Here is a 24,405-nt window from a genome sequence, read left to right on the forward strand (position 1 = left end):
AAGGAGATGCCAGTGGAGAAGTCTGTTTCTCATTCGCAAGGAGAGCCAGAGAGGTTGTTTAAGTGTGTGTAGAGTCAATTGACACTCAGTAAGTTTGGTAAACACAGTGCCTCCCATCCACGAGAACCTAGCCAGAGGCAGCGGGATGAATGAGCCTTTCCACTGCTGAGCCCTAAATATTGTCTGGAAGCATGACTTCACCAGAGCAGGAAAGAATGACCGTGTTTATTCACAGCCTATTTTTGACCACTCCATTTGTGACTGCCGAGATCACGTCCCAACTCAAGAATAATAGCTAATTTGTACGTTCTTCCTTTTGGGTTTGGATTTACAGGAGCGCTGCTCTTTGCGCTGACAAAGTTGGAGTGATTGACAGCGGTTGCGGACATTTCTCTCTTCTCTTTTCTATTGCAGTAATATGTGGGAAAACCTGGTAAGGCTTTGGGTAGAGTCGGGCCCAATTAATGCAGCAGCCAGCATTTTATTTTATTTTTTTACATTTTGCGTATGCGCTGCTTCTTCTATCTAACGCAGTGGACCATGTCACCAAAGTAAGCCACAAATTGGGAGTCCAACAGAACTGTGTAACGTGGTGGTTTTATGTATTTTAAATGCCACAGTACTCAGGGTGTTTCCCTCCAGTTTATGCATCATACCCTCCTTTCTCCTGCTCCAGTGGATGATGCTGTCCACTCCTTTTTTTCGCCCCTGAAGGCCTCAAATTGTGAAAAGCATCCTTCCCGCTCAGCAGTTTCTGGCAGGGCCATCGCTGTGTTCCCACGCTGACAGCGTGACGTCTTTGCCTGCCTCTGTAGTGGTTAGGCTGCGATGTTATTAAAGCCAGCCCACTGAGGATGCTGTCATTTGAACCCAGCTGTACATTAGGCCTGTGGTAGTACTGGAGCAAAATTGTTTATTGTTTTCTGTTTATTATTGGGATAGCAATCAATTCTTTCCTTCGGGGAAATTGTTTCAAGAATGTTTCTCTGAAACGTATGTACAGATGACGCAGGACCCATGACGCACCCATGATGATAAGTAATACACTTAAAACCTCTTAGATGAGGGATGCAACCCTTTAATGATATCTTTATTCCAGGCATAGTAATCACCTCAACATGTGAAAGACTTTTCTTCCTTTTCAAATGCGGCAGACAAAGTTTACTGGAGCACACAAACTCGCCAGTAAATCTTCAGGGGATGTACCGCCGCCTCTGAATGGCAAAGTTTATTATTTGTTTATGCCAGCAGGGGGCGACTGGTTTCCATATTAAACACGGAGAAGCGATCTGTCATCTGATATTAGGACAGTGTCTGCGAGTGTTTGTAAGTAAAGACTCTTCCCTCTGAGTCTTTGTTTATGAGAAGGCACAGAAGGATTCGGCCCAACACCACACACACGCACACACACACACACACGCACGCACACGCACACTGTGCCATCGCTGAAAGACTCCATCGCCAGACTAAATGAGCTCTTTAAGACAGGCGGATTATTTCCAGATCCCTGGTTGTGTAAGAGCCACTGCTGTCAGCCCATAAAGCAAGTCCAGGGACCACACAGCCGGGGCAGAGCAGACTACAGAAATAGAGCGGATAGAGAGAACACAGAGTTGAACTTCCTGCTGCCATTCAGGGTCTATAACACTGAAAGAGATCGACACAAGCGGCAACAAAACAACCCTGTTCCGTCGACAATAGCGCGGATGTTCAAGTTCTTTTTTACTGCGACTAAATGAACTATTTAGATGCAAACTTCAAAGCGGCAGACCAGAAAACGGAACACGATTCATGTTAATTAGAGATGCGGTCTGGTCTGCAGGACCCATGTCAGCACAATCGCTCGCTTCCTCCGACAGAAGTGAAATGTTTAGCATCAACCACAAGCATGCTGGGCGAAAGTACGCATTTTGCCATAACAACGAACTCACACTTGAAACCCTTGCGCGGACGAATATCGGCCACCTAGAATCAAACGCTGAAAAGAGAAAGTCATCCCTTTTCCATTTTATTTCTGTGTAAGAGATGAACTGAGGGAGATCTGGTCCTTCTCACAGCACAGGCCTCTTCCTGACTTCTCCTGAAGGAAGAGGCCCAGCAGAAGACTGAGAAACTGGACACCTCTGTTTGAGAAGAGGAGGCCTCCAGAAAACCCATTCAGGTCAGACCGATAGCCCCATTTCCACATGCGACGTCCAATCAGAGTGACGTCTACGTCTGAGGCCATTAGACTGTTATGGCTAGGCATGTGAAGCTCTGTTCTAGTGTGACACGGCCGTGATTTATAATGCCCCGTGTAGGACTGAGGTGGTATGAATTTCTGGGCCTGGTAGTACGCTTACACTAAATCTTACACTTTGTAATAACACGAGGCAACTTCAAGTCAAAAGACTGTAACCATGAACAAATCTATTACGCCGTTAAGACTCTTGGACCGTTGTCGCTGGGTAAAAAATATCATAAAAATAATATTAGTTACATGAAAGTTGTCCTGTGGCAGGATGCTTAAAGAAGACGGCAGCCTGTGAAACACAGTCCATCTACTCTGAAATGACGAATAAGAACTTCAGGATTTGTGTGGTTTTGTAATGGTTTTGCTCATAACATGACATTACATGGACAAGCTGATGATTCATTAAATCTGTCTGACGTTACCTCAAACAGTGAATCTGAAAACTGTCCTGCAGCGCCCTCTAGTGTATTAGAGAATAGTGTCCGAAGTCGTGTGGAGTAAGCAACACTTTGTTTTCTAAAGGTCTTATGATATACTTGTGGAAAGGAAACAAAAACACACATTTTAGCCAAAGGTGCAAAGGGCTTTCAAAACATACTCTTGAACATTATATTAACCTTGTTGTTCATATGAATTCAATACAAAGTGCCTTAAATCAATCATTCAAGTCCCTATTTATGTTTGTGCGGGAAAAGATTAATAAAAGGTGAAAATGACTCAAAACATAAATAAAGGTTTGTGCAGCTTAACGTTTGTCACATAATTACAATCACTTATTGGATAGTGACTCATCAGAAACAAAAGCCATCTTACTTTTTTCGCAGTACGTGCCAGCATGTCCGGGCGAGCACGTGCAGGCTCCGCTCACGTGGTCGCAGACGGCTCCGTTCTGACACCGGCACTGCCGGACACACCGCTGCCCATAACTGCCATTCACACACACTAAACGTGAGCGTATGAGAGAGGCAGAAGAGAGATTTAGCGGAACGATATTGTAAATCATAAGCATTTAACCAAATGTAGGCTGCTTGAAAAAAACGGAAAAACGATCTTGTTTAACGTTATGTTGAGCTAAATATAGCTTCTGGTGGTACATCCAGAGCTGTAGTAGACAGGCGCTACTACATACATCATAAATCACAAGTCCCTGAGTACAGGCGTCACTGAAATAAAGACATGTTATGAAATAAAATATCCAGAAAATGACTTTCAGGATTGTAAATGAGCTGTAAAGAATGTTGTAAGTGTCGATCGCCCCGTGATGGCAGTGTGTACTGAAATCTCCATGTATCTCATTGAAACTGTGTGGCCTTAAAGAAGTTAACTTACTCTTTTCACAGTGGTCTCCGGTGAAGCCGGCCTCACACGCACACTGCCCGGTGACCGGGTCACAGTCCAGAGAGATGTCTTTGCACTGGCATTGACGGAGACACTCGTGGCCCCAGTAACCAGACTCGCACGCTATGAAGTTCAGCAAATGTTGCAGTCAGACAGACATGTGTGAAACGTTGCATCCGGACTCGTTTTTTATGAGGGCAATCGCAGTTCTTACGTGTTGTACAGTCATGGCCTCTTTTGCCAGGAGAGCAGATGCAGCGTCCGGTCTGTGGGTCACAAGCAGCGTCAGGGTGGCATGAACAGCGGCGTGCGCAGTCTGGTCCATGGAAACCTGGAGCACACTCTGTACACAACACCACACGCATAGGATAAGGCTTCACTTAGTCACTCTTTATGACTGACACGTGCTTAGTAGGAACTGAAAACGCATATTATTTATACATAAATATAAAATAAATCAGTAAATTGCAGTTTGAATATTTATTCAATCTTAGCTTAGTTAGTTTTTCTTTGACACATAGAGATTTGAATTCATGGTCAAAAATAGTATGACTAAAAATAGTTTTGTTTCTTGTTTCGAATGAAAGCTCACCATTTTGGCAGAGGTTCCCTGTGAAGCCTGGTTTGCAGTCACACACGCCAGTCTGCTTGTTGCAGGAGCCTCTGTTCTCACACGTAGGGCATGGCGACTGGCACTTCAACCCCCAGAATCCATCGTGGCAGTCTGGGGAGCACGGAGAATCTTTCAGATTAGGTGGGTAGTAAGCCACTTATGCTAGTTACTTCTTTGTGAAGTCCTAAAGCCACTTATGCTCGGATGTTTTGGAGGATGACATGTATTAAGTGTCAAGTAAGCTACACAGCAAAGGAACTGGTTTGGTTTAAAGAGGCACCAAAGAAACACAAACGACCTGGTGGTTCACTGGGATAATGATAAATCTGAGGTCACAGAGTCTCTGACCTCAGATTTCAAACTTCAAACGAATACAGAAATTTAATGGAACGTAAAACAACAACAACAACATACAAATCAAATGTACCTTGGTGACAGGAGTGTCCCGTCTTCCCAGCAGGACAGATGCACCGTCCGGTCACAGGATCACAAGGAGCGCCTCCACAGTCGCAGGTCAGACGACAGCTCTCGCCGTAGCTCGGTGATTGGCAGGCTGGCGACAGATTCAAACATTCAAAACGGCAGCGACGGTTGCACTCAAACAGACACAAGACGGGATTGTGTAACGTTGCAAAAAGAGAACTGCAGGAATACTAAATCATTTTCTGTTTGTTTATTCAGCCTCTGCCAATAGCCTCTGCAGTAGTAACTGAAGTAAATTACCCCTGTCATGACCTGGCCTGCACGTTAAGATAAATACAATCCAGAAGATGTGGAATCCTTTTTTTTTTATTTGGCTTCGACAAACCCAGCAAGCTGAGGCCTGGACTGTGCATCAGCGCTGACATACTGTAAAACCGCTTTGTTAGTCCACTCCACGGAGACACAAAAGTCGTGTTTTTACCAACGGCTCTTGAACAATATCCAGTTTCACGTTAGATCACAACACAGAGCATCAAGCTCTCCATCAAGCAGCAGGGTAAGCAGCCAGATGACAAATTCCCATTTATGTCGGTGCCGTTTGTAACAACAAGAACACCTGCGCTGACCAGGTGAAATAAAAAAGAAAGTGTAATTGATTTCACCCACTAAATCCACTCAATCCATCAAAGGCAGCAGAGGATGAATACAAAGACTGTGACAGAGGTTGAAAAGATTCCCGAAACCCGTAACTCAAAACAATTTTGTGGTGACATCAGAAAGGGCACATATTTACACATGAAGTATGCAAACAATAACCACACACGTAGAAACGTGTCGTTGAACAAGCCCACGCGATACACATGCAGTATCCACACACGTGCGTAAAGGGAGACAATGATCTTTTACTATAAAGCTTATGGCCACATGAGAGCGCTGGGGAGTCAGGCTTTGAGGGGGAACATCATAATCTAACAGTAATGTATTTAGAATATTTGGAAAAAAAACCTAAAACATGCACAGTTCCCTTTGAATTGCATTGAAGCCGCTCTTTGTCTCACCCAGCTGACACTTATCTCCATGCAGGCCCGCAGGACATCGCTGACTGCATTCTCCGGTCCCGGGGTCACATGACCCTCCACCTGGACAGTCACATGGCTGCTCACAGCCTGCACCAAAGAAGCCCAACTCACACTCTACAAACACACACACACACACACACACACACACACACAGAGACAAAGTGGGAAGATTAGTGGACAATCTCAACGCACACGTCCAAACATTCAGAGGCAGGTTATTAGGATTTTAACCAGCAATTCACTTGATTCTGTAATCACTGTCTCGAAGACCAAACACAGTGACTTCACTGTGTTTCCATTGTTGACCATGAAGTCAAAATGGCATTGCAGGGACGCCGCATGGCTCCAAGTGTATTTCCCCTCATCTGGAGTCCCATTACTGCGCCAGGAAATGCACCCAATGATGTTTGAAGCTGTGAAAAGGTCGACATGGCAATATATCCACTGAATCCACTTGTGGCTGAGAAGTGGAAGTGAGGCAGTTGACCTGGAAACCAGGTGGATGGTATGCAACACAATGAAAACATATAAACACAAATCCGAACCATTTGTTTCCTAGAATCTGAAGCTGTGTGCTGCACTGCCGGTTAAATCAATGAGTTGGGTGTTTTTGAGAAGCGCTTTTACCTTCCTCACACCGTGGGCCGTGGTATGCAGCCTTACAGAAACAGCTCCCTGTTTTGGGGTCACAGCCAGTGGAATGTTCTTGAGCACAGTCACATTCCTTGGAACAGCCTCCGCCGTGCGTCCACCTGGGACACGCTGAGGACGGAGGAGATCAGTTCGGAAACGAACAAAAAGTACAAGTTAGGTCGACCATGTTCTCATGTTTGTGTGATCAGCGGTGCGATGTAACTAAGTACTCAGGTATGCAGTACTTGAGTAAATGTAAGTACATCTTACAGGCCAATATTGTACTTTTACTCTGTAGTAACTAGTAAAACTATTGTACAGTGAAAAACATGTTTGTCCAAGTGATTTTGAATTCAAAGAAAATTGAGACGAACTGGAGGATTAAGTATTCTCCTACTTCTTAAACTAAACAAGATATTTAGCACTGAGAGTGCCTTTTATAAAGTAACTAGTTACTTGTAACTAGTAACTAGTTACTTTTGTAATTAGTTCCTTATGTAATTAGTTACTTTTTAAATAGTTACTTTTGTAATTAGTTACTTTTGTAACAAGTTACTTTTGCAATTAGTTACTTTTGTAAATAGTTACTTTTTTAAACTTCCAAAACAGCAAAGCAATGCATATTTTTGTGTAGGCAACATTTTGGCGAAACTGTGTTTATAAAATGTAACGAATAATGACACAAATTGTAGAAATGTAGAGGAGTAAAAATACAGATAATAGTTGCAAAATGTAACGGAGTAAAAGTAAAAAGTATGCACTATTATTTTTACTTAAGTAAAGTACAGATACATAAACATGTACTTAAGTACAGTAACAAAGTAAAAATACTTTGTTGCATTCCACCACTGTTTAAAACCTTGGAGTAGTTAGAAAATGTGTCGTCTCAAAGCTGAAACAAGGGCTGTTTTCCTTCATAGAGCATGTTTTTAGAGGACAGCAACACTAAATAAACTACCCAACAGTAAAGTACTTTAAATTAGCACAACCATAAAGCAGAGAAACACATTTCACACATTTATGCATCAGTAATAATAATCCAGAAACATCACAGAGCAAAACACTGACATGAAAAAACAATGTATAGACTCAAAAATAAGCATTTCAACTTCAAGCACGTCAACTTTGAATTACTTTTACTGAAACAAGGTTTTGAAAGCAGGAATTTGACTTGTAACAGTATTTCTACACTACGGTGTTGCTACTTTTGAAGGCACAAAGCGTCGGTTTCAATGTGTATAAAACATAATACATAAACATCTTTTTTTTAAATTTGTATCCTTGCGTCATATTACATAGTTACATACGTACAGAATATAATAAGCAGTGGGCTGCTGTGAGCAACTGGGGGTTCAGTGTCTTGCTGAAGGACACTTTGACATGTGAACTATGGGGAGACCAAATTCAATTGGCTCCTCCTTCCCAGACACTGAACGCACGCCGCCTCAACAAAGTTTGGGGTTACGATGCTCCCGGGCTGGTGAGAAACAGCCCCAGATTCACTTCTATTATAGAATGAGGTTTGTCTGGTTGTCTCGCTTAGTTGTGCGTTATCTTTCTGTGTTGGCTCCTCTTTTTTCCTCAACTCCGCTTGGATCTGCGCTAATGTTCTGGTCGCTACAGTTTTATAGAGGTTGACGCCTAGAAACGTCCTGAAAAAAAGCCAAATAAGAAAAAACTAGCAGAGGCTCGGGTCTCTGCAGATACAGACGACTATAGTGGGTCATAATAAATGGTTTAGAGGGACTGTGTTTGTCTAGTTTTGAGTCTATACATCGTTTTTTTTTAGGAAAATCCTTCTCAGTCTGCCTTCTAAGTAGACTTTGAGTACCCTTTCCACCACTGTTGATGTTTTACAATACACATATACATTTTTGTTTTAGGTTAGGCATAGAAAATAAATTGTCATAGCAACTTTTGTTTGTTGAAGTGAAGGTGGTGAAAGTTAATTAAGAAAAGAATGTCGAAATAAAACCTCTATGGGCCAAAGCTACCACACCCGACCACCATGTTATCACAACATCCTACTTCTGCAAGTTGACGTCATGTGACCGCTGCGTTCTGTTTCACTTGATTTATAGAACTTTATTTAAAATGATGGTGCATCATACATCGTTACTGCTGAAATGATTACAAATCCAATTTGAGACCAGGCTGACTATTTGGGAAAACAATTTCCTACAAAAAATCTGTTTGTAGAAGCATTGAAGAAATCGATTTAAAGTATTATGCAAGACTTAAAAGCACTGCCACATCATCAGTGTTTAGAACACTGTGCATGCATTTTGCCAAGATTCTCCCTACTCTCGTCTGAAACAAGCAAAACAACTGAACTCCACTCCACCCTGTCCCTCTCGACATTGGCTTTATGTTAGGTGCAGCTGCAGGCTCTGGTTACACCCTCTCCACCCTCTCCATGTCCCGCTGCAGGATGGAGCAGACAGCTGTGAGAATCTGATAATATTCTTTTGAGCACATTCTTCCATCATTCGCTTTGGTGTTAGTAGAGTGAGCAGCCTTTCACACCGAGAACATTGAGAGCAAAGATTCATCGCCATGTCCTTCCGGAGGCTTAGGAGCAACCCTCAAACACTGGGCGATGTGAATTTAGTGACAGAGGAGCTGAAGAATCTTTATTTTAAGAGGCTGCTGCCGATAGAGAAATACTATTCTTTCCATCACTTTCACTCTCCGAGCTATGAGGACGCGGAGTTTGACAACAAACCGATGGTCTTGGTGATGGGTCAGTACTCAACGGGAAAGACGACTTTTGTGAGGTAAGAATTGGAACATCCGCGCTTTTTAAAACGGCACATTTGCGCACGTCTTCCGCTGGATGCATTTCACTGACGTGCTGAGGGTAATGATGTCGTTAATGGTGGTTTGGACTTCAGGTATCTCATAGAACAAGATTTTCTTGGGAGCAGAGTTGGGCCAGAGCCAACCACGGACTGCTTCACCGCCCTCATGCATGGAGAGGTGGAGGGAGTCATCCCTGGCAATGCCCTCACAGTGGACCCGAAAAAGCCCTTTCGCCACCTCGACCCTTTTGGAAATGCTTTTCTGAACAGGTGACGCTGTAGGAATCAACAGAGCGAAAGAGAGAGGGGGAGGGGAAGATATTGCTCTTGTTTTCCTTTACTTGGACAGTTTTGAAAGATGTTGCCAAGGTTCTGCCTTCAATTAGCATAGAAGTACTGACACAAACATTGCAGTTTGACGCTGTTTTATCCTACGTTCTCATTCAATAAAGGACACTGGAGAGTAATAAAAATAATGCTTTATTTTGTTCTTCTTTGCAGGTTTCAGTGCGTTCAGATGCCAAATCAAGTCCTCGAGAGCATCAGCCTTATCGACACACCGGGCATCTTAACCGCTGCTAAGAGAAAACTGAGTCGAGGTGAGACACAATACCTTTCTAACTTCCTTTCAGTAGGATTAATGGCTCTTCTTCTACTTCCACATAGTCAGTTTTAGGAAGTTGGAAAGCTGTCAGGAGCTGTTGCTGTCAGGAGGAATGACGTTCCTGGTAAGAGGAGGGTCATTGCAGAGGCAACAACATAATAATATTTCAGTACTTGAAGCCAGATGCACAGATGAAAGTAATATGACTGAGTTGGGAGGAGACGAGCAGCAAGTCACTGAGCGGCCTTCCATTTGTTTTATGGATGCATCAATCTGTGGGTGTAGCTGAAACTGGGATATGTATCCTCCTCGAGATATCGAGGCAGTGAGGCCTGCCCGATTACATACGCTCTTAATAAAAACCCAGTGTTTTCGTTGCTCATCCCCCAGGCTACGACTTTGCAGCAGTGCTGCGCTGGTTCGCAGAGCGTGTGGATCGAATCATCCTGCTGTTCGACGCACACAAGCTGGAGTTCTCCGATGAGCTCACGCGGGCCTTTGGGGCCCTGTGTGGCTACGAGGACAAGTTGCGCGTGGTTCTCAACAAAGCTGACCTGGTGGACTCGCAGCAGCTCATGGGAGTGTACGGCGCCCTCATGTGGTCGCTGGGGAAAGTGTTTCGAACCCCCGAGGTCTTGCGGGTTTACATTGGATCTTTCTGGTCAGAGCCCAGGCAGATGTGTGACCACTACCAGCTGTTAGAGCGCGAGGAAGAGGATCTTTTGGCCGACATCAGGAACCTGCCGCGCAACGCTGCAGTACGCAAGCTGAATGACTTGGTAAAGAGGGCCCGCTTAGTAAGGGTAAGAGGTCTCTCAAGTTCAATCCAACCCCATTCTTTTGCATAAATATTTACAAATTCAGATGCTGTTTGGATTATATGTTTTATCTCCCCCTTCTAGGCACATGCTCATATCATCAGCTATCTAAAACAGGAGATGCCAACAATTTTTTGCAAAGAAAGCAAGAAGCATAATCTGATTTACCAACTTCCGGTGATTTTCACCAAGATCCAGCAACGGCATCGAGTCCCAGCCGGCGACTTCCCCAACTGCACCAAGATGCAGGTGGATCATTACTTTTTAATTGCTGTCTGAATACCATATTATCAGAATGTTTTCTTTTTTTTCGGTGAGTTTAACATGTTATTGAATACCTTTTCAGGAGAAACTTTTGGGTCAAGATTTCTCAAAGTTCAAGACACTGAAGCCAAATCTGATGGCTTCCTTGGATAAACTCCTGACCACTGATATTGCAAAGCTGGTGCCTCTGCTTCAACAACAAGAACTGAGGAAGAAATCCCTCCCTGGTGTGTTGGATGGAGAATTTTTGGGAACATTCAGGCCCGAGCATTACAAGAGACATCCTTTCAAGGAACTCAAAAGAGACGAGGAGAGCAGTGAGACGGATTTCGACGAGTGGGCGGTGGAGAAATACAAGCCAAAGTACGACGAGATCTTCTTCAACCTCAGTCCGAACGGGGGCAAACTGAGCGGCAGCAAAGTCAAAGAGTGGATGACGACCACCCTTCTGCCCAACTCTGTGCTTGCTCACATCTGGTGGCTGTCTGACGTAGATGGGGATGGCATGCTGGACAATGAGGAGTTCGCTTTGGCGGTCCATCTTATTGAGGGAAAACTAGAGGGCCACTTTCTCCCCCGAGAGCTGCCGTCTCACCTGGTGCCGCCGTCAAAGCGGCTCAGTTCAGCCAGCGACGAAGCGTAAAACATGACGCTGAAAAGAGGCTAAGGCTCTGTCTGCAGTAATTGGACAATTTGTACTTTTTTTTAAATGATTGTAGCCTTATGTGGTAGTAGATATTTAAAATAACTAACCACATGTACTGTTAATGAACCTGAGAACGTGTTTTCTATTTGTATTGATGTCACAGAAACCTAAAGATCCCATTGATGGTTTTAAAATGTACATTTCACTTCTACATTGTCAAATATCCACCCATGATAGATAGATAAATGATAGAAAATAGAAAGTACAGCAGCAATGATCCTCAATTAGGTGTAATACACATAAGAGTTGCTCAAATCTCTCGTAATCCTTTTTTTTTTTAAATCAATGATATTAAAATTGTAAAGATGATTTGCCAGTATTTATTTAATCGTTTGGGATCAAATCATTATAATCACCATCACCATTATGCAGCGGGTACTATTATGACCACGGTCAGGTTGGTACTCACGCAGGTGGCAGAAGCGTCCATACAGTCCCGGAGAGCACAGGCAGCCTCCATACAGACGATGGCAATGTCCGTTGTTTGGGCAGTTGCACTTTTTTCTGCAGTCCCTCCCAAAATAACCCTTTGGACAACCTGTAAACAGGAATAATGTCACTTTAGGATGGGATGCCTACTATGAGCTCCACTGTGAGAGGAGCAACATTTCAAGAAGATAAGAGTTAAAGTCGAGTGAATCTGGAATTGTAAGACTTGTAAGATCTAGGTTGGAAGATTCATTATTTGTCGGAGTTTTCACATATTTGTGCTTCTGTCTTGTGAAATCCTCTGCTTTGCTTCTTTCCGAAAATATTCAAATGAAACCACTTGAGAAGATACAACCGCTTCCAAACGACTTCTCGTCACTAACAGACACACAGCCTAAGACATTGTATGACAACTTATTTTTATTAGAGAGCAAAAGGAATTGAAAGAAATGTCTGGGACCACCAACATAGAGTCTGGTTGTTGTATTCAAACAGTGCGTGCGTGCGTACGTGCATGCATGTGCGTGTGCGTGTGCGTGTGCGTGTGCGTGTGCGTGTGTGTGTACAAACCATCCTCGCAGAGCAGGCCCTGCACCCCGGGGGGGCAGAAACACTTCCCGGTTAAAGGGTCACACAAGCCTCCATTCTGACATCGGCACAGGCTGTTACAGGCATGCCCAAAGGTCCCCTGTGGACAAGCTGGAGCAGGAGAGGGGAAAGAGCATTGACACATGAACAGTGTAACTGAGTGAATTAAACTGCGGGGACTTCCTTTGTCACAGAAACACCGACTTATGAATGAGAGAAGAGAAAGTACAGCAGCCAACGAGAGGGTTATTGTTCACGACACTTCCACCGTCTTTCCCCATGATGTGCCCCTCTGACACTCTTAATCCCTCTGGCCTTGTTGGCAATTACAACATGAACCAGCCGGCTGTTTTAAGATGTGCTAAAGTGTTACAATCCATCAAGTGAAAGTATGCTTGAATTCCATGTCACACTTTCTTCCCAGCAGTCTTACGTCACTCCATGGGAAGATAAGCCAATTACAAATATGTTCTGGAGGTAACGGCATAGCAGAAACTGAATTTACAGTTGATGTATAAATGTGAGAAGCAGGAAGAGAGGATAAGATCACAAATAAAAATGAAAAAAAGAATAAATGGTGATCTCCTTGTGCCAGATGCAATGTGTACAATGAAAGTAAATGAACAGGGCAGTGGGCGTGGCTATGGGTCATTGATTTGGCTTCATAATAATGGGACATTTCTGGGGTGCTGGGGCATGTTGAGGCAACATGAAAAAAACACAAAGAGCTATTTAAATAGCACAAAATGCTTTTATTTCACCACCAAATATATTAACGGTTGACGAGGCGCCTTTAGATAGCCACTTCATGTTGCTAACAAATATGGAAGTGATTAGGGGCTTTTATCCCACACAGTCTCCAACATCTGTCACCAGTTGTTGTTTTTACCCGGGCGCAACATAGAACCTCACAAGATTTTAACAACAGAATTCTCGGCATAGTTGAAACAAGTAGAATTCCATTGGGCTTGACATTGTGCCGAAAATCTATTTGACTCAGAAACTTTTAAAATCCTCCGTACACAGGTTTACTTGCTTCGCTTGAAAAAGGAACAACTTTATTTTACTCTGCCGGATGGAGAATTTGTTTCTTTTGTTTGGTAGCAGAGCTTGTCAGGATGGATCTCGGCTGTGCATCTTGTTCTTTCAATTTGAAGAGTTGTTCTGTCAGGTATATCAAGAAGGAGATCTTGGTTGGCGACTCTTTTTCTGCTCCCACACAAACACAAACAATATATTCTAATGTTCTCCCGTCTGGAGCGGCTCTCCTTTGAATTTTTTTTGCATCTGTTTTGACACGCTTCAGCTTTTTAGATATCTTCTCTTATCAACTTTCATTATGCGCACTTTGGCCTCGTCCAGTCTGGTGTTTGTTTTCACAATTTCTCCATTAATGTCTTCAAGCTTCTTCTTTTTTAGCCAGGTGAAAAACCCTAAGAATTAGCTCTTTGCACTGCATCAACATGACTTTGTCTGCAAGTACGCTAACGTTGGTGAGTGGCTTCGGAGTTGCTCGGATTCCTCGTGTATTTCTGGCTGCTGCGTGCTTTTTCTTGCTTTTTTAGCCTGTTATATTCATCGTTAGTCCCTTTCAGTTCAAGTTTAGTCTGATATACAAATTGCACTTTCACTCATTGGGAACGGCCGGGAGAGCTTTCAGCAAGCTGCCATCTTGGCGGTGTTCCACCCAGAAGTTGAAAACCATAATTTCCTATTGTTGACATGTTAACTGTGGCCCATCACATCGAGAGTAATGAAGACAAAGATCGCCTCAAAGATGTATAGTATAAAATATTATAATACCACAAAAATACTGCATTTTGTACAATCAGCACATGAATCAATTGTACTTTCTTCTTGCAGCTGTAAATACAAAAATATGATTGAATACAAACCTATCATAGGTAAAGACAAAGTAAGAATATTGTGCCTCTCTTAAGCCAAATGTGTTTGCTCAATGCATCTTTTCCCCCTGGAAATGCGACCAATGTCCAGATCATCACCTCCACGTTTTGCATCTAAATACTGCCACCTCAACAGCCTGTTTCTAAAAGTGACAGATTACTTCTCACGGACTCATGTCCCACATGGCTTTCCTCTTATGATTACCGGCCCGAGTCGGGTTCAGACCAAAGACAGCCATTAATCATAGAGCTGGATGGGAACAATGGAACCTTGCTTTCTAGCCCAGTGGTGGACATCCTTGGCCTCAGGCTGTGCTCTTGCTGTGGGCCCTGGCCTCGCTCCAGTAGCAGACAGATTAATTCCCCTGGTGCTCTTGTGCTCTGGAGCCTATAAACAACCCAGCCTCCCACACAGAGGAGCCGACAGGTTTTGATACATGGCCCTGGATCAACGCACACAGGGAGCGAGCTCATCTCGCTCTAAAACTAGACCACATCGCTACGAGCAGCTCAGAAAGACCTGTGGGGAAAATAAGTGTGTGTGTGTGTGTGTGTGTGTGTGTGTGTGCACTGTACTGTTGACATTATCCACCTGTCATGTATATGATCTGGGCATAAATTATTAATTTGAGTCTCCCATTCATTCTCATGTCTGAGCCAGGAAAGTTTTTTTTTGTTTATGTTCTTCAAAATTAGATATTCGGTTCACAGAGATTGCAATCTTTGGGAAATAAGCCTATTCACATTCTCACTCCTGTGAAGACGGAAGTACATTTTTGAAACGAATGTATACATTTAACGAGCCAAGGTGAAAAATTAGGAATGACTTTTTGCAATACGTCATATGAGCTGCTGCGTTGAGGTACGTTGCAATCTTCTCATCTAACTCTCTGTATAAAATTGAATGAGTGTATTTCCCCAACGGCCAAAGTTCAGAGTTTGGTTCGTTCGTTCTGTGCCACTGTAAAAACATTTCATGTGATTATACACTGAAGAAAACCTGCTTTTCAATATTCTATTCAATTGCTGCCAATAGATCCCCAAAATGTACCTTTTAAGTGTATCGTGACTTTCAGAAGAAACACAACATTCAAGCCTTTTGAGCAGAGTGATGAAGGCGAGGTTGTGTCGATTATGTGTTAAACAATACACAGACGTATCTAACTTACTCTGGTTACAGATGGTCCCAGTCCATCCAGCTGAACATTCACATCCATCTCTGTTTTCACGACACTTTCCGTTCACACAGTCTTCACAGCTCACGCTGCAGTCATCCCCGAACGAGCCATCGAAACACACTGAAAAAGAAACTGAAAATGAACTTTTTTGTCTTTTCGTAACTTGCTGAAGATTTAATAAAAGAGTACAATTCTGTGAATTCTCACCAGGGATTCATCTGAGTCACCACTCATGCTCTTTACTGTACCTATGCTGCTGTCCAGTCTGAGCTCCCCCCGGCGCTCCCTCTGGACCTCATATTCCTGTTCACTGTCACCACCATCGCTACCATCGTCATCCCCATCATCATCATCATCACCGTAACGGGAGCGCAAGGCTGCTGTGTAATGCAGGAGTTGAGGAGTCTCGCGGAACAGCAGGTCTGGTAATCTGTGGACCTCCAGCTGCTCGTCCTCGTCTCCCTCCTCCTCCTCTTCTTCTTCTTCTTCTTCTTCTAGTTCTCTGCCGTACAGAGCTAACAACACAAAGAACAAAGTTAGACAAACGCATTCAGATGCCTTTTTGGGATTTTACTTGTCCATGAATAACTATTCGATCCAAGATCAACTACAATGCTAATGTCACTCACAAACGCAGGAGTGCTGGTCCTGATCCAAGCGGAAGCCCCGTTCACAGAAACACTCATATGTTCCCAGGGTGTTGACGCAGTCGTGTTCACAGTCTGACGTCTCTGCCTGGCACTCATCAATGTCTGACAGGAGAATCCACAAGCAACACACAGCAAAGAGAATGAATAATAATTGAATAATAATAGCAAAACTCAAGTGAAGCCATTGTCATTGGATGGAGGTTTGAACACAACAGCTGGTTATTGGTTGTGTAATGTACACATTCAATGGCAGACTGGTATTGCAGATCAACTTCAGATGGTCCTTTTTGTATTTGTATTCAATCAGATGAATACGCTTCACTTTAGTGTACTCGTGTGATTGAATTGATTCCACCCATCCGGCAGTTCTACTTGTTTGTGTAAAGTTTGCTCCTTTGTGAGCAAAACGTCCTGTTTTCTGCTACGAAATGGCCTTGAAAAGCTTCATTTCTCAGCAGTCTGTTTGCAAGTGAGAGTTTGTGTCGTGCACTAAAGAGCACTAAAAAAGGCTCACACTCACAGTCTGGCACTCTTACCGTCGCAGCCACAGCCGTCTGGATTCAGTCTGTGGCCAGCTCTGCAGCTGCACTCGTAGCCGCCGGGGTAGTTCCTACAGAAGTGACGGCAGCAGGACTCCCCGCTGACACACTCATCGCTATCTGAGTAAGGCACGCAGCGGCATAGAGTTGGTTGCCACAAACGGACAGAAAGACACCAGCAGAGCATCACAAAGTGCATGAAAATATAAAAGAAGGAGGAGTTCTTACCCACACAGGTCCTCCTGTCCTGGTCGAGCTGGTACCCGTGGTTGCAGGAGCACAGCGGGCCGTTGGTGGTGTGCTCGCAGTGATGAGAACATCCTCCACTGTCCTTCTCACAGCTGTTGACGATCTCCATCTCAATGCCTGGAGGAAAGACAGTACCAAAACCAAAATTAAAGTGCAGAGTTGAAACATAAGGACATCGTTATAAGGACTATTGCGGTTGTGTGTTCAAGCTGCAGGAGAGAGCAGGGGGAAAAATTACAAAGGAATTATTTATGCTTTTTTAAGTGCACTTGTCTCTTACTGCCATTCATTTCAAATGAACATGTTTAATGTATTATGTGAGGTGTCTTACTATAATTGCCCTCCCAAAATATTCGAAAACTTTTAATCCGTGTCACGCATACACGTGACATGCTTTTTTGTTTCAAATTGAAATGCTGCAGTGTGCAACATTTGCTGTGCACATAAATTGAGATTGCAACTGGTCAGCAATGACCTGACATAATTGGCGGGTGGCTTCTTCATTCTAATGGTGTAATTACCAGCAGTGATGCTAGTATTGCTCTCACCTTGTGAGTCATCATTGCAAAATGTGATCCTGGAGACACCGACTGTATCAGAAACTGTGATATTATATCGAGATTGTTTCTCGTTAATATATCTTTGCTTTTCTTTTAATCGTGTTGCATACACACCATTGAATCTAGTTTCCTTCCTTTGGTATTTACAAGATAAGTAAATCTTAGGATGAATATATATAAATCCTTTGAGGGATTTTCTCATTCGCATAAGGTCAAGACTAATTTCAATTTCCATGGCGTTTACTTACGGTAGCACTGTTTGCCGTCAGCACCAAGTTCAAAGCCCAGAAGACACACACATCGAAAGGAGCCCATCGTGTTGACACAGCGATGGGAACACTTGGCATGATCTGAACTGCACTCATCAATGTCTGTAGGAGAACCAAAACAACATATGCATCAAAAAGGCATAATGGAGAATAGGGTGACCAAACCTCTGGACGTTCTGGATTTTCAATGCTCTGTCCGGCGTCCGTCACAGCATCAAGCCGGACACGTACTTGTCCTCCTTTTGGAGCCGCGCGACACTGCGGTCAAGTGAGCCCACATACGCCAACTTAAACTTGTTAATTAAAAGTACAACGCAATCTTGTTCAGACTGATCTCTGCTATGTCCATGTGTATGGCCGTGATATTTTACTGTACAGTTGTGGAGAAAATTGAGCTCAAATTCAGCTTCGATGACATAATGATATTCATAATGCCACAATTTCCTATATTCAAACTGCTATAAAAACAGATCCTTAAACTTGTAAAGTAAAGTTACAAGGTAGTCCTGTTCAGACTGACCCCTGCTATGTCCATGTGTATGGCCATGATATTTCACAGTAGAGTTTTGAAGAAAAGTGACTTCAAAGTCCGCTTACTTGTAATAATGATATTTATAACTTCACAATTTCCAATTTTCAAAGGGCTATAAAAACAGACCCTTAAATTTGTAAAGTAAAATTCCAACGCAGTCTTGTTCAGACTGACCCCTGCTATGTCCATGTGCATAGCCTTGAGATTTCACTCTACAGTTTTGTTGAACAGTGAATTCAAATTCAGCTTCAATGACTTAATAAAGTCTTTCTTTTTTGGTGTTATGGATATGGTCACCCTAAAGGAGAAGTATGCATCAAAGTTGCACAACACACAAATCTTTTTCTAGGTCATATTGAGACATATGCCAGAGCATTTCAGAGGTGATGTATGTCTGTCTTGTCCTCTTTAACGAGAGTGCAGTAACTTAACCCTTTTGGCTAGCATAAGGCTACAAAACATTGTTCCCGTGAAGAAATCTTCAAAACAATGTAGCGAATGCTTCCTGCAGCAGGAAGGCTCTATCATGTTTCAGATTTTTATGGCTTCTCTTTTCCCTCATAGGTGGAGCAGGATTAATATTAGCAAGAAAAGTTTCCACCATCAGCCTCTCAAATCAATACGGGTCTGTTGTTGTGCATATTTGCCTTCAAACGGAGGTCTAGTGTGGCTGTAACTTATGGACAACTCATAAGCGTGATTCTGTTAAACTGTAACGTGTTCCATGGAAAGGTATTTTTGCATGTGAGAGTGCGATTCCTCACCTTCACAGTTCTTGCCGTCTTCAGCCAGAGTAAAACCAGGTCGGCAGCTGCAGTGAACCCGGCCTTCCTGTGAAAGACACAGCTGGGAGCAGCCTCCATTCCTGTCCTCGCAGGGGTCCCTTACTGACACACACAAATATACACAAAAATGAAGGCGAGTCAGCCCAGCAGGTGATTCTCTGACCTTCCTGGTTAGTTTATGAGCACAGATATCTCAACTCCAGATACTTAAATGTAACTTTTGCACGCACAGCTTCTTGTTCAGAAACGTCACAAAAGTGAGTTTAGTTTTGACATCTGAAAGATTTCTAAAACTAACAGAAACATTTTCCACTCGGAGCAATCTGAATTCCTGTTCGTCTGTTTCCAAAGCTGCTTCTTAAAATCCTTTCCTCTCTACATCTTCCTATTCTGCACAGTAGCTGTAGCTACATACATTGTATGTTTGCAACATCAGAAGCATCTATAACACATTTCAGGAAGATAACCTCCTCTAGTGAACTCAAGTTTGCCCAGCGATTTCTAATAAATGATCACATTATGAGAACATCTGTTGACAAAAAGACTTACATTCACAGTGTCTCCCATCCCTCTTCAGCTGATAGTTCTTTCGGCAGTCGCATTTGTAGTGATTGTTCCCCATGTCCACACACTTGTGCTCACATCCGCCATTCAATACAGAACAAGAGTTCACCGCTTGGACGGGAGACAGAAACAAGAACACAGATGGTAAATGAGCATAAACACACATTGCTCTGGTGCCCAATTACAGAATTAATGTACGAAACTCTGGCCAGTTATGGGATATTTCAAATCTGAACTCACACAGTACGACAGGTACAATCGCATTTGTTGGCACTCAAAAATGGCTTTAACACCTCAAACTCTGCAGCCGTTAAATTATGGAAAACTCTTGAGAAAAGGCTGGAAACTGGGAAATGATATTCAAGCGGTTCCCGTGGTCACTCTAATTATCTTTCCATCCCATTACTCCAGTGATTTAATGATGTGCCAAATATGAATATTAGCCGTGTGCCTTCTGGGTGCTTTAAACACAGACATGATGACACAGACGGGCTGCAAAACAGAGAGAACGGCTGGCTTTTAACATAATGATTTAAACAGATACAATTAGCTATCCCGCTGCTTCCCTCCTTACTCTTTACCACAAAGCTGTAGACGAAAAAAATAGGAAGGAAAAATAATACCACAAGCAACAGTAGAGTTCTGAATTTCAGTATAAGTTGCAAAAAAAAACAACTTGTGACCGAACGGTTTTATGGTGCAAAAAATGGGGCAACAGTAAGTTACTGCCTATGTTTCTAATATTAATCATGGAAGCCAAGCACTTCTAAAGTTTTGCTGCAATAATTCAAATACTGAGATGCGGAGATCAATCCAGCTGTTCTCACACTGGCTGACACTGTCAGAGTTGTGGTTCTAAAACATTAATATTATATATTCTTACAACATACATTCATAAGAATAGTATCAAGCTTTTTCTTTACCTTTTGACAAGAAAGTGACTGAACATATATCTCAAAATACTTTCTGCAACTATCTAACATCAGAAGCCGAATTTTTCTCACTCCGTTGTATCTGTGTTATTACTCTACGCCACTGTAGATGTTACAAAAATGCAGAAATCCAGCTATATTAATGAGGGAGGGGGGGGGGGGATGCAGTGGGTGAGAATGGTGACCACAAGAGCAGTGAATACTTCTGTTTGGTACTCACCAATGCAGGTCCGACCATCAGAGTGCATGCGGAAGCCTTCGCTGCACTCACAGTGATAAGAGCCCAGTGTGTCGACACATGTTTGCTGGCATCCTCCATTAAGCTCCTCGCACTCATTTACATCTGAACACACGCACATATACACAGACTCATAACCGTGCACAGACAAATGCTCAATGACAAGAACCACTAAGCCCATAAAAAACTTCTCTGCTTGGGTGAACAATGATAGATTGAGAGCTTCAGTCAATTGTCGGAAAATACCGCGGAAATGAATGGAAACAAGGCATTTATTGTGTAATTTATAGTCTCATATCCAACTTTGAGGTAGTGTAATTAAACATTCCATCTGCAGCGAGCCAAATAGTGGAATGTGAAAAACACATTTCGAGTGTTACAAATATAAAGAGTGAATTTGAGCTAAAGTCTCACATTTAATTTCTTTTATATTTTTGCTGACATCTGGTATTATGTGCCCAGTTCAGCTGTCAAGTTTAAAACCTACTATCACCACTTCCGCTTTTATAGTGAGGGAAAATACAGAAACCTGACTACAAAAAGTTCAGCGTGCCTTACCACGCTGGCCTTGTGTCCTGACTCCTCGAGGAAAGAATGCACATGTATAATGTCTTTGGGTTGAATAATGAATTGGCGTATCACGCTGTACATGCAGTAGCATGCGTGCAATCAATTTCCTGTACAGGAGAGACTTGCATATGGCTGAACGTGTGTCGAACTGAAGCTCATGTTACACAGAGACAGGAGCAAGCTGAGAAGACAACATACCTGAACACTGTACTGGCGGACAATCAGGCTTCAATACACATCTGGACAACACATCACACATCCTCCCTAACCTTCTCCCAGTTGTCCTCTCTGACTCTGGCTTTTTTTGGTTCACACTGATCATAGAGGAGATGTGTGCAAGGAGGGGAAAATCAATTGCAATTCCCCTTTTTGTGCGTGTTAAACACCAAGCGTGCGGGAAAGTGCAGATAGAAATATGTTGGAAATAGTTTGCATGTGCTCGTCTTTGCCTGCACTTTCACTCTGACAGTCCGTGGGAACAGCCGTTTCCAGAATGATCTTGACTATTTTAATTAGCTCGTTTCCAATAATGGGAGTTACGAGGGAGGAGGGGGTGTCAAAGTGGAGGCCTTTCACTAGTTAAAAAAAAAGAAGTGTATTCTGCATATACATAAGTTTAATAGGGTTTAACGAATTTATATCCGTTTTCCCAATCTGTTTGGACATCTGCGCTAAATTAATAATCGCCACGCAACCGGTAATCACGTGAATGACGTATTCATAAACTGTCCTGTCGTTGTACTTCCAACACATTGGCAGCTATAGAGGATGCCTTACACAGAAAACAATAGATGCTGGGGGGAGTTTTGCAAAGGTTAATATACTTATTGGTCTCCTCACATGAGAGGATTTCAATGGCAGACACACAATGGCTGCTTTTCAGTGGTGGCTGAGGCGGTGTGTGGGGCAGCAGCGGCAGGAGTTGTGGTGTCGGAGGTCGAGGGGCATGAGGTCTGAATGATATGGCGTGACACCGTCTGGCTGTTAGCCGAGTTGCTGAGTTAGCATCCACAACTAGACAATAAAACAGGCTGAACATTGGGGAGTGCTGCTTTTGTGAACAGGTGGTCTTTAGAACGAACGCCGCAGGACCTGAATTTACCAAAAACAAAAAATGTGGCTCTCTGATGTGAGAGCCAAACTGTGTGTGCCATTCAATGTATGTTTGCTTTAGCAAGGCATATGACCAACATGATCAAATTACATTTAAATTAAGGTTAAAAAAAACTACAGTGCAGGGAGGCAACTCAGTAGACTCTAAATGTCAAAGGAAGAGATCTTCTGAACACCTCTGAGTTTTAAGATTGGCTAACTAACATTGAAAGAACTTAATATATATATATATATATATATATATATATATATATATATATATATATATATATATATATATATATATATATATATATATATATATATATATATATGTTTCTTCATCATTTCAAATCCAAACTCGCTGTCTTTCCCCATAAATATGACCACACATACAATTCACTCCAAAGCCTTTAAAATAGGATTTCACAGCTGTCTGCTCCACTGGTTAGGTCTCAGACTTAAATCTATTACTAAGTGACAATATCCTGTCTTAAGGGTAAAAGGTCAGGGGCACTTGTTCACACCTGGAGCGCAACAGAACAAATGGGCCTCAGTGCCCAACACTAACTCAGCATATTTCTGTCAGATGATACGGCTGTCAGAGAATAGAAGCTGATTAGGAAGGGGTGCTGCTGCCTGTGAGGTTGGATCAGCCCTCTACAGCCAGTAGTCTAGCCGGTTAAGTCAGTCTTAAGTTGACCAATTTAGGCAAGAGATTTAAAAATTCAATGGCCTGACCTTTCTGCAGCATCATAAGGGATGACTTTGCTGTATCATCCAAGCACATGTTCACTTTCCACCAACGCACCAGTGGTATTATTCTTGTAACATGTGCAGCGGAAAAATCTATCAAACTATTTTTTCATTAAATTTTCCAACGCCGGAAAGTTCTGTTTTTTATATTTACAAATAAAGGCAAAAACACATCCTTTTGTGTTATGGAACAATCTGTTTCATAAGCCCCAGCTGCATCCAGATGTCCATCTTACCTTGACATGTCTTGCTGTCTGGCCCCAGTCGACTGCCTTCAGGACACTTGCAGTAGTAGCTGCCGATGGTGTTGCAGCAATACCCCGTGCAGCCGCCTTCCTCCACTTCACATTCGTTAACATCTGAAAGAAAAGGATCAAAAGGCCAGATTTACTAACATAATGCATGCAGTGCACAAAACAGAAAGGTTTCTAACCAACCATCCAGCTAACCTTTCTCTCTCACTGAGGAGTCCCTCCATGTGGAGTTCTTTTGCTTTTCAGCAGAAAGAAAATCAACAAAACTTTTACAACGTTCACTTTTACTCATTCCTTTGTACGGCATGACTTCTCTCCTCAATCTCTGTGACAGATAGTCTTTGATGTCAGGGAGCTCTCAGAAGTCAAATAAACTGAACTTTTAGTGAGTCGGTTGCCAATCTATATGGATCAATGACCTCCTGGAGGCTAAGAGAAGTAACAGCAGAAGCTATAGCTTGAATCTTCCCACATGTTGCAGTTCAACAAATTAATTCACAAAACAGAGGTTGAGAATTTTCTCCAGTCCCCAGAATCTTATACATTTGCACTTCATTGCATTAACTGTTTTGCTCTGTGAAACCTAAAAACAGTTTTCATGGACTTCCTCTGCGTTCTGTGTCCTTACTTGTCTCTGAGGGTGAAATGGTTTCCAGGTTTGTTCCTTGTTTACCTCTTGTACTCAAAAAAACAACCTGCAGGCTCCTTGTTCTTGTGCTGTGTAATGATGCCTATCATGTACCACTGCCAAAAAGTATCTTTAAACACATTAGACCTTTTTATACTTGTAAAAGTGTGAGTTTG

General features: G+C 42.8%; 2 protein-coding genes across 2 annotated transcripts in view; one reads left to right on the forward strand and one right to left on the reverse strand.

Moving 5' to 3' along the window:
• Window positions 1–24,405, reverse strand: part of egfem1 (EGF-like and EMI domain containing 1) — a 51,302-nt gene that overhangs the window by 10,929 nt on the left and 15,968 nt on the right. The window contains 19 exon segments of the mRNA XM_068585911.1: window positions 3,047–3,175; window positions 3,563–3,694; window positions 3,786–3,914; window positions 4,164–4,295; window positions 4,612–4,737; window positions 5,666–5,800; window positions 6,314–6,448; window positions 11,922–12,050; window positions 12,512–12,640; window positions 15,603–15,731; window positions 15,860–16,126; window positions 16,241–16,363; window positions 16,798–16,920; window positions 17,029–17,166; window positions 17,858–17,980; window positions 19,175–19,297; window positions 19,745–19,870; window positions 20,912–21,034; window positions 23,584–23,706. Of these exon segments, the coding sequence (XP_068442012.1) occupies window positions 3,047–3,175; window positions 3,563–3,694; window positions 3,786–3,914; window positions 4,164–4,295; window positions 4,612–4,737; window positions 5,666–5,800; window positions 6,314–6,448; window positions 11,922–12,050; window positions 12,512–12,640; window positions 15,603–15,731; window positions 15,860–16,126; window positions 16,241–16,363; window positions 16,798–16,920; window positions 17,029–17,166; window positions 17,858–17,980; window positions 19,175–19,297; window positions 19,745–19,870; window positions 20,912–21,034; window positions 23,584–23,706 (2,574 nt within the window).
• LOC137790727 (EH domain-containing protein 2-like) lies at window positions 8,845–12,198 on the forward strand. Its single transcript, XM_068585211.1, has 6 exons — window positions 8,845–9,096; window positions 9,214–9,390; window positions 9,622–9,719; window positions 10,115–10,527; window positions 10,627–10,791; window positions 10,889–12,198. Exons 1-6 carry the CDS (start codon window positions 8,876–8,878, stop codon window positions 11,447–11,449), a joined length of 1,635 nt encoding a protein of 544 aa, XP_068441312.1. The 5' UTR covers window positions 8,845–8,875; the 3' UTR covers window positions 11,450–12,198.

The sequence above is a fragment of the Clinocottus analis genome, unplaced genomic scaffold, assembly GCF_023055335.1.
Source record: "Clinocottus analis isolate CAN_PGR_092001 unplaced genomic scaffold, fCliAna1.0.p SCAF_2, whole genome shotgun sequence".
Taxonomy (NCBI): domain Eukaryota; kingdom Metazoa; phylum Chordata; class Actinopteri; order Perciformes; family Cottidae; genus Clinocottus; species Clinocottus analis.

Bases quoted from the DNA above. Each gene is read 5' to 3' on its own strand.
- LOC137790727 (XM_068585211.1), top strand. From the start codon at position 8,876: ATGTCCTTCCGGAGGCTTAGGAGCAACCCTCAAACACTGGGCGATGTG. The intron at 9,720-10,114 runs GTGAGACACAAT...CTCATCCCCCAG, and splicing joins TAAGAGAAAACTGAGTCGAG to GCTACGACTTTGCAGCAGTG. The intron at 10,792-10,888 runs GTGGATCATTAC...ATACCTTTTCAG, and splicing joins CCAACTGCACCAAGATGCAG to GAGAAACTTTTGGGTCAAGA.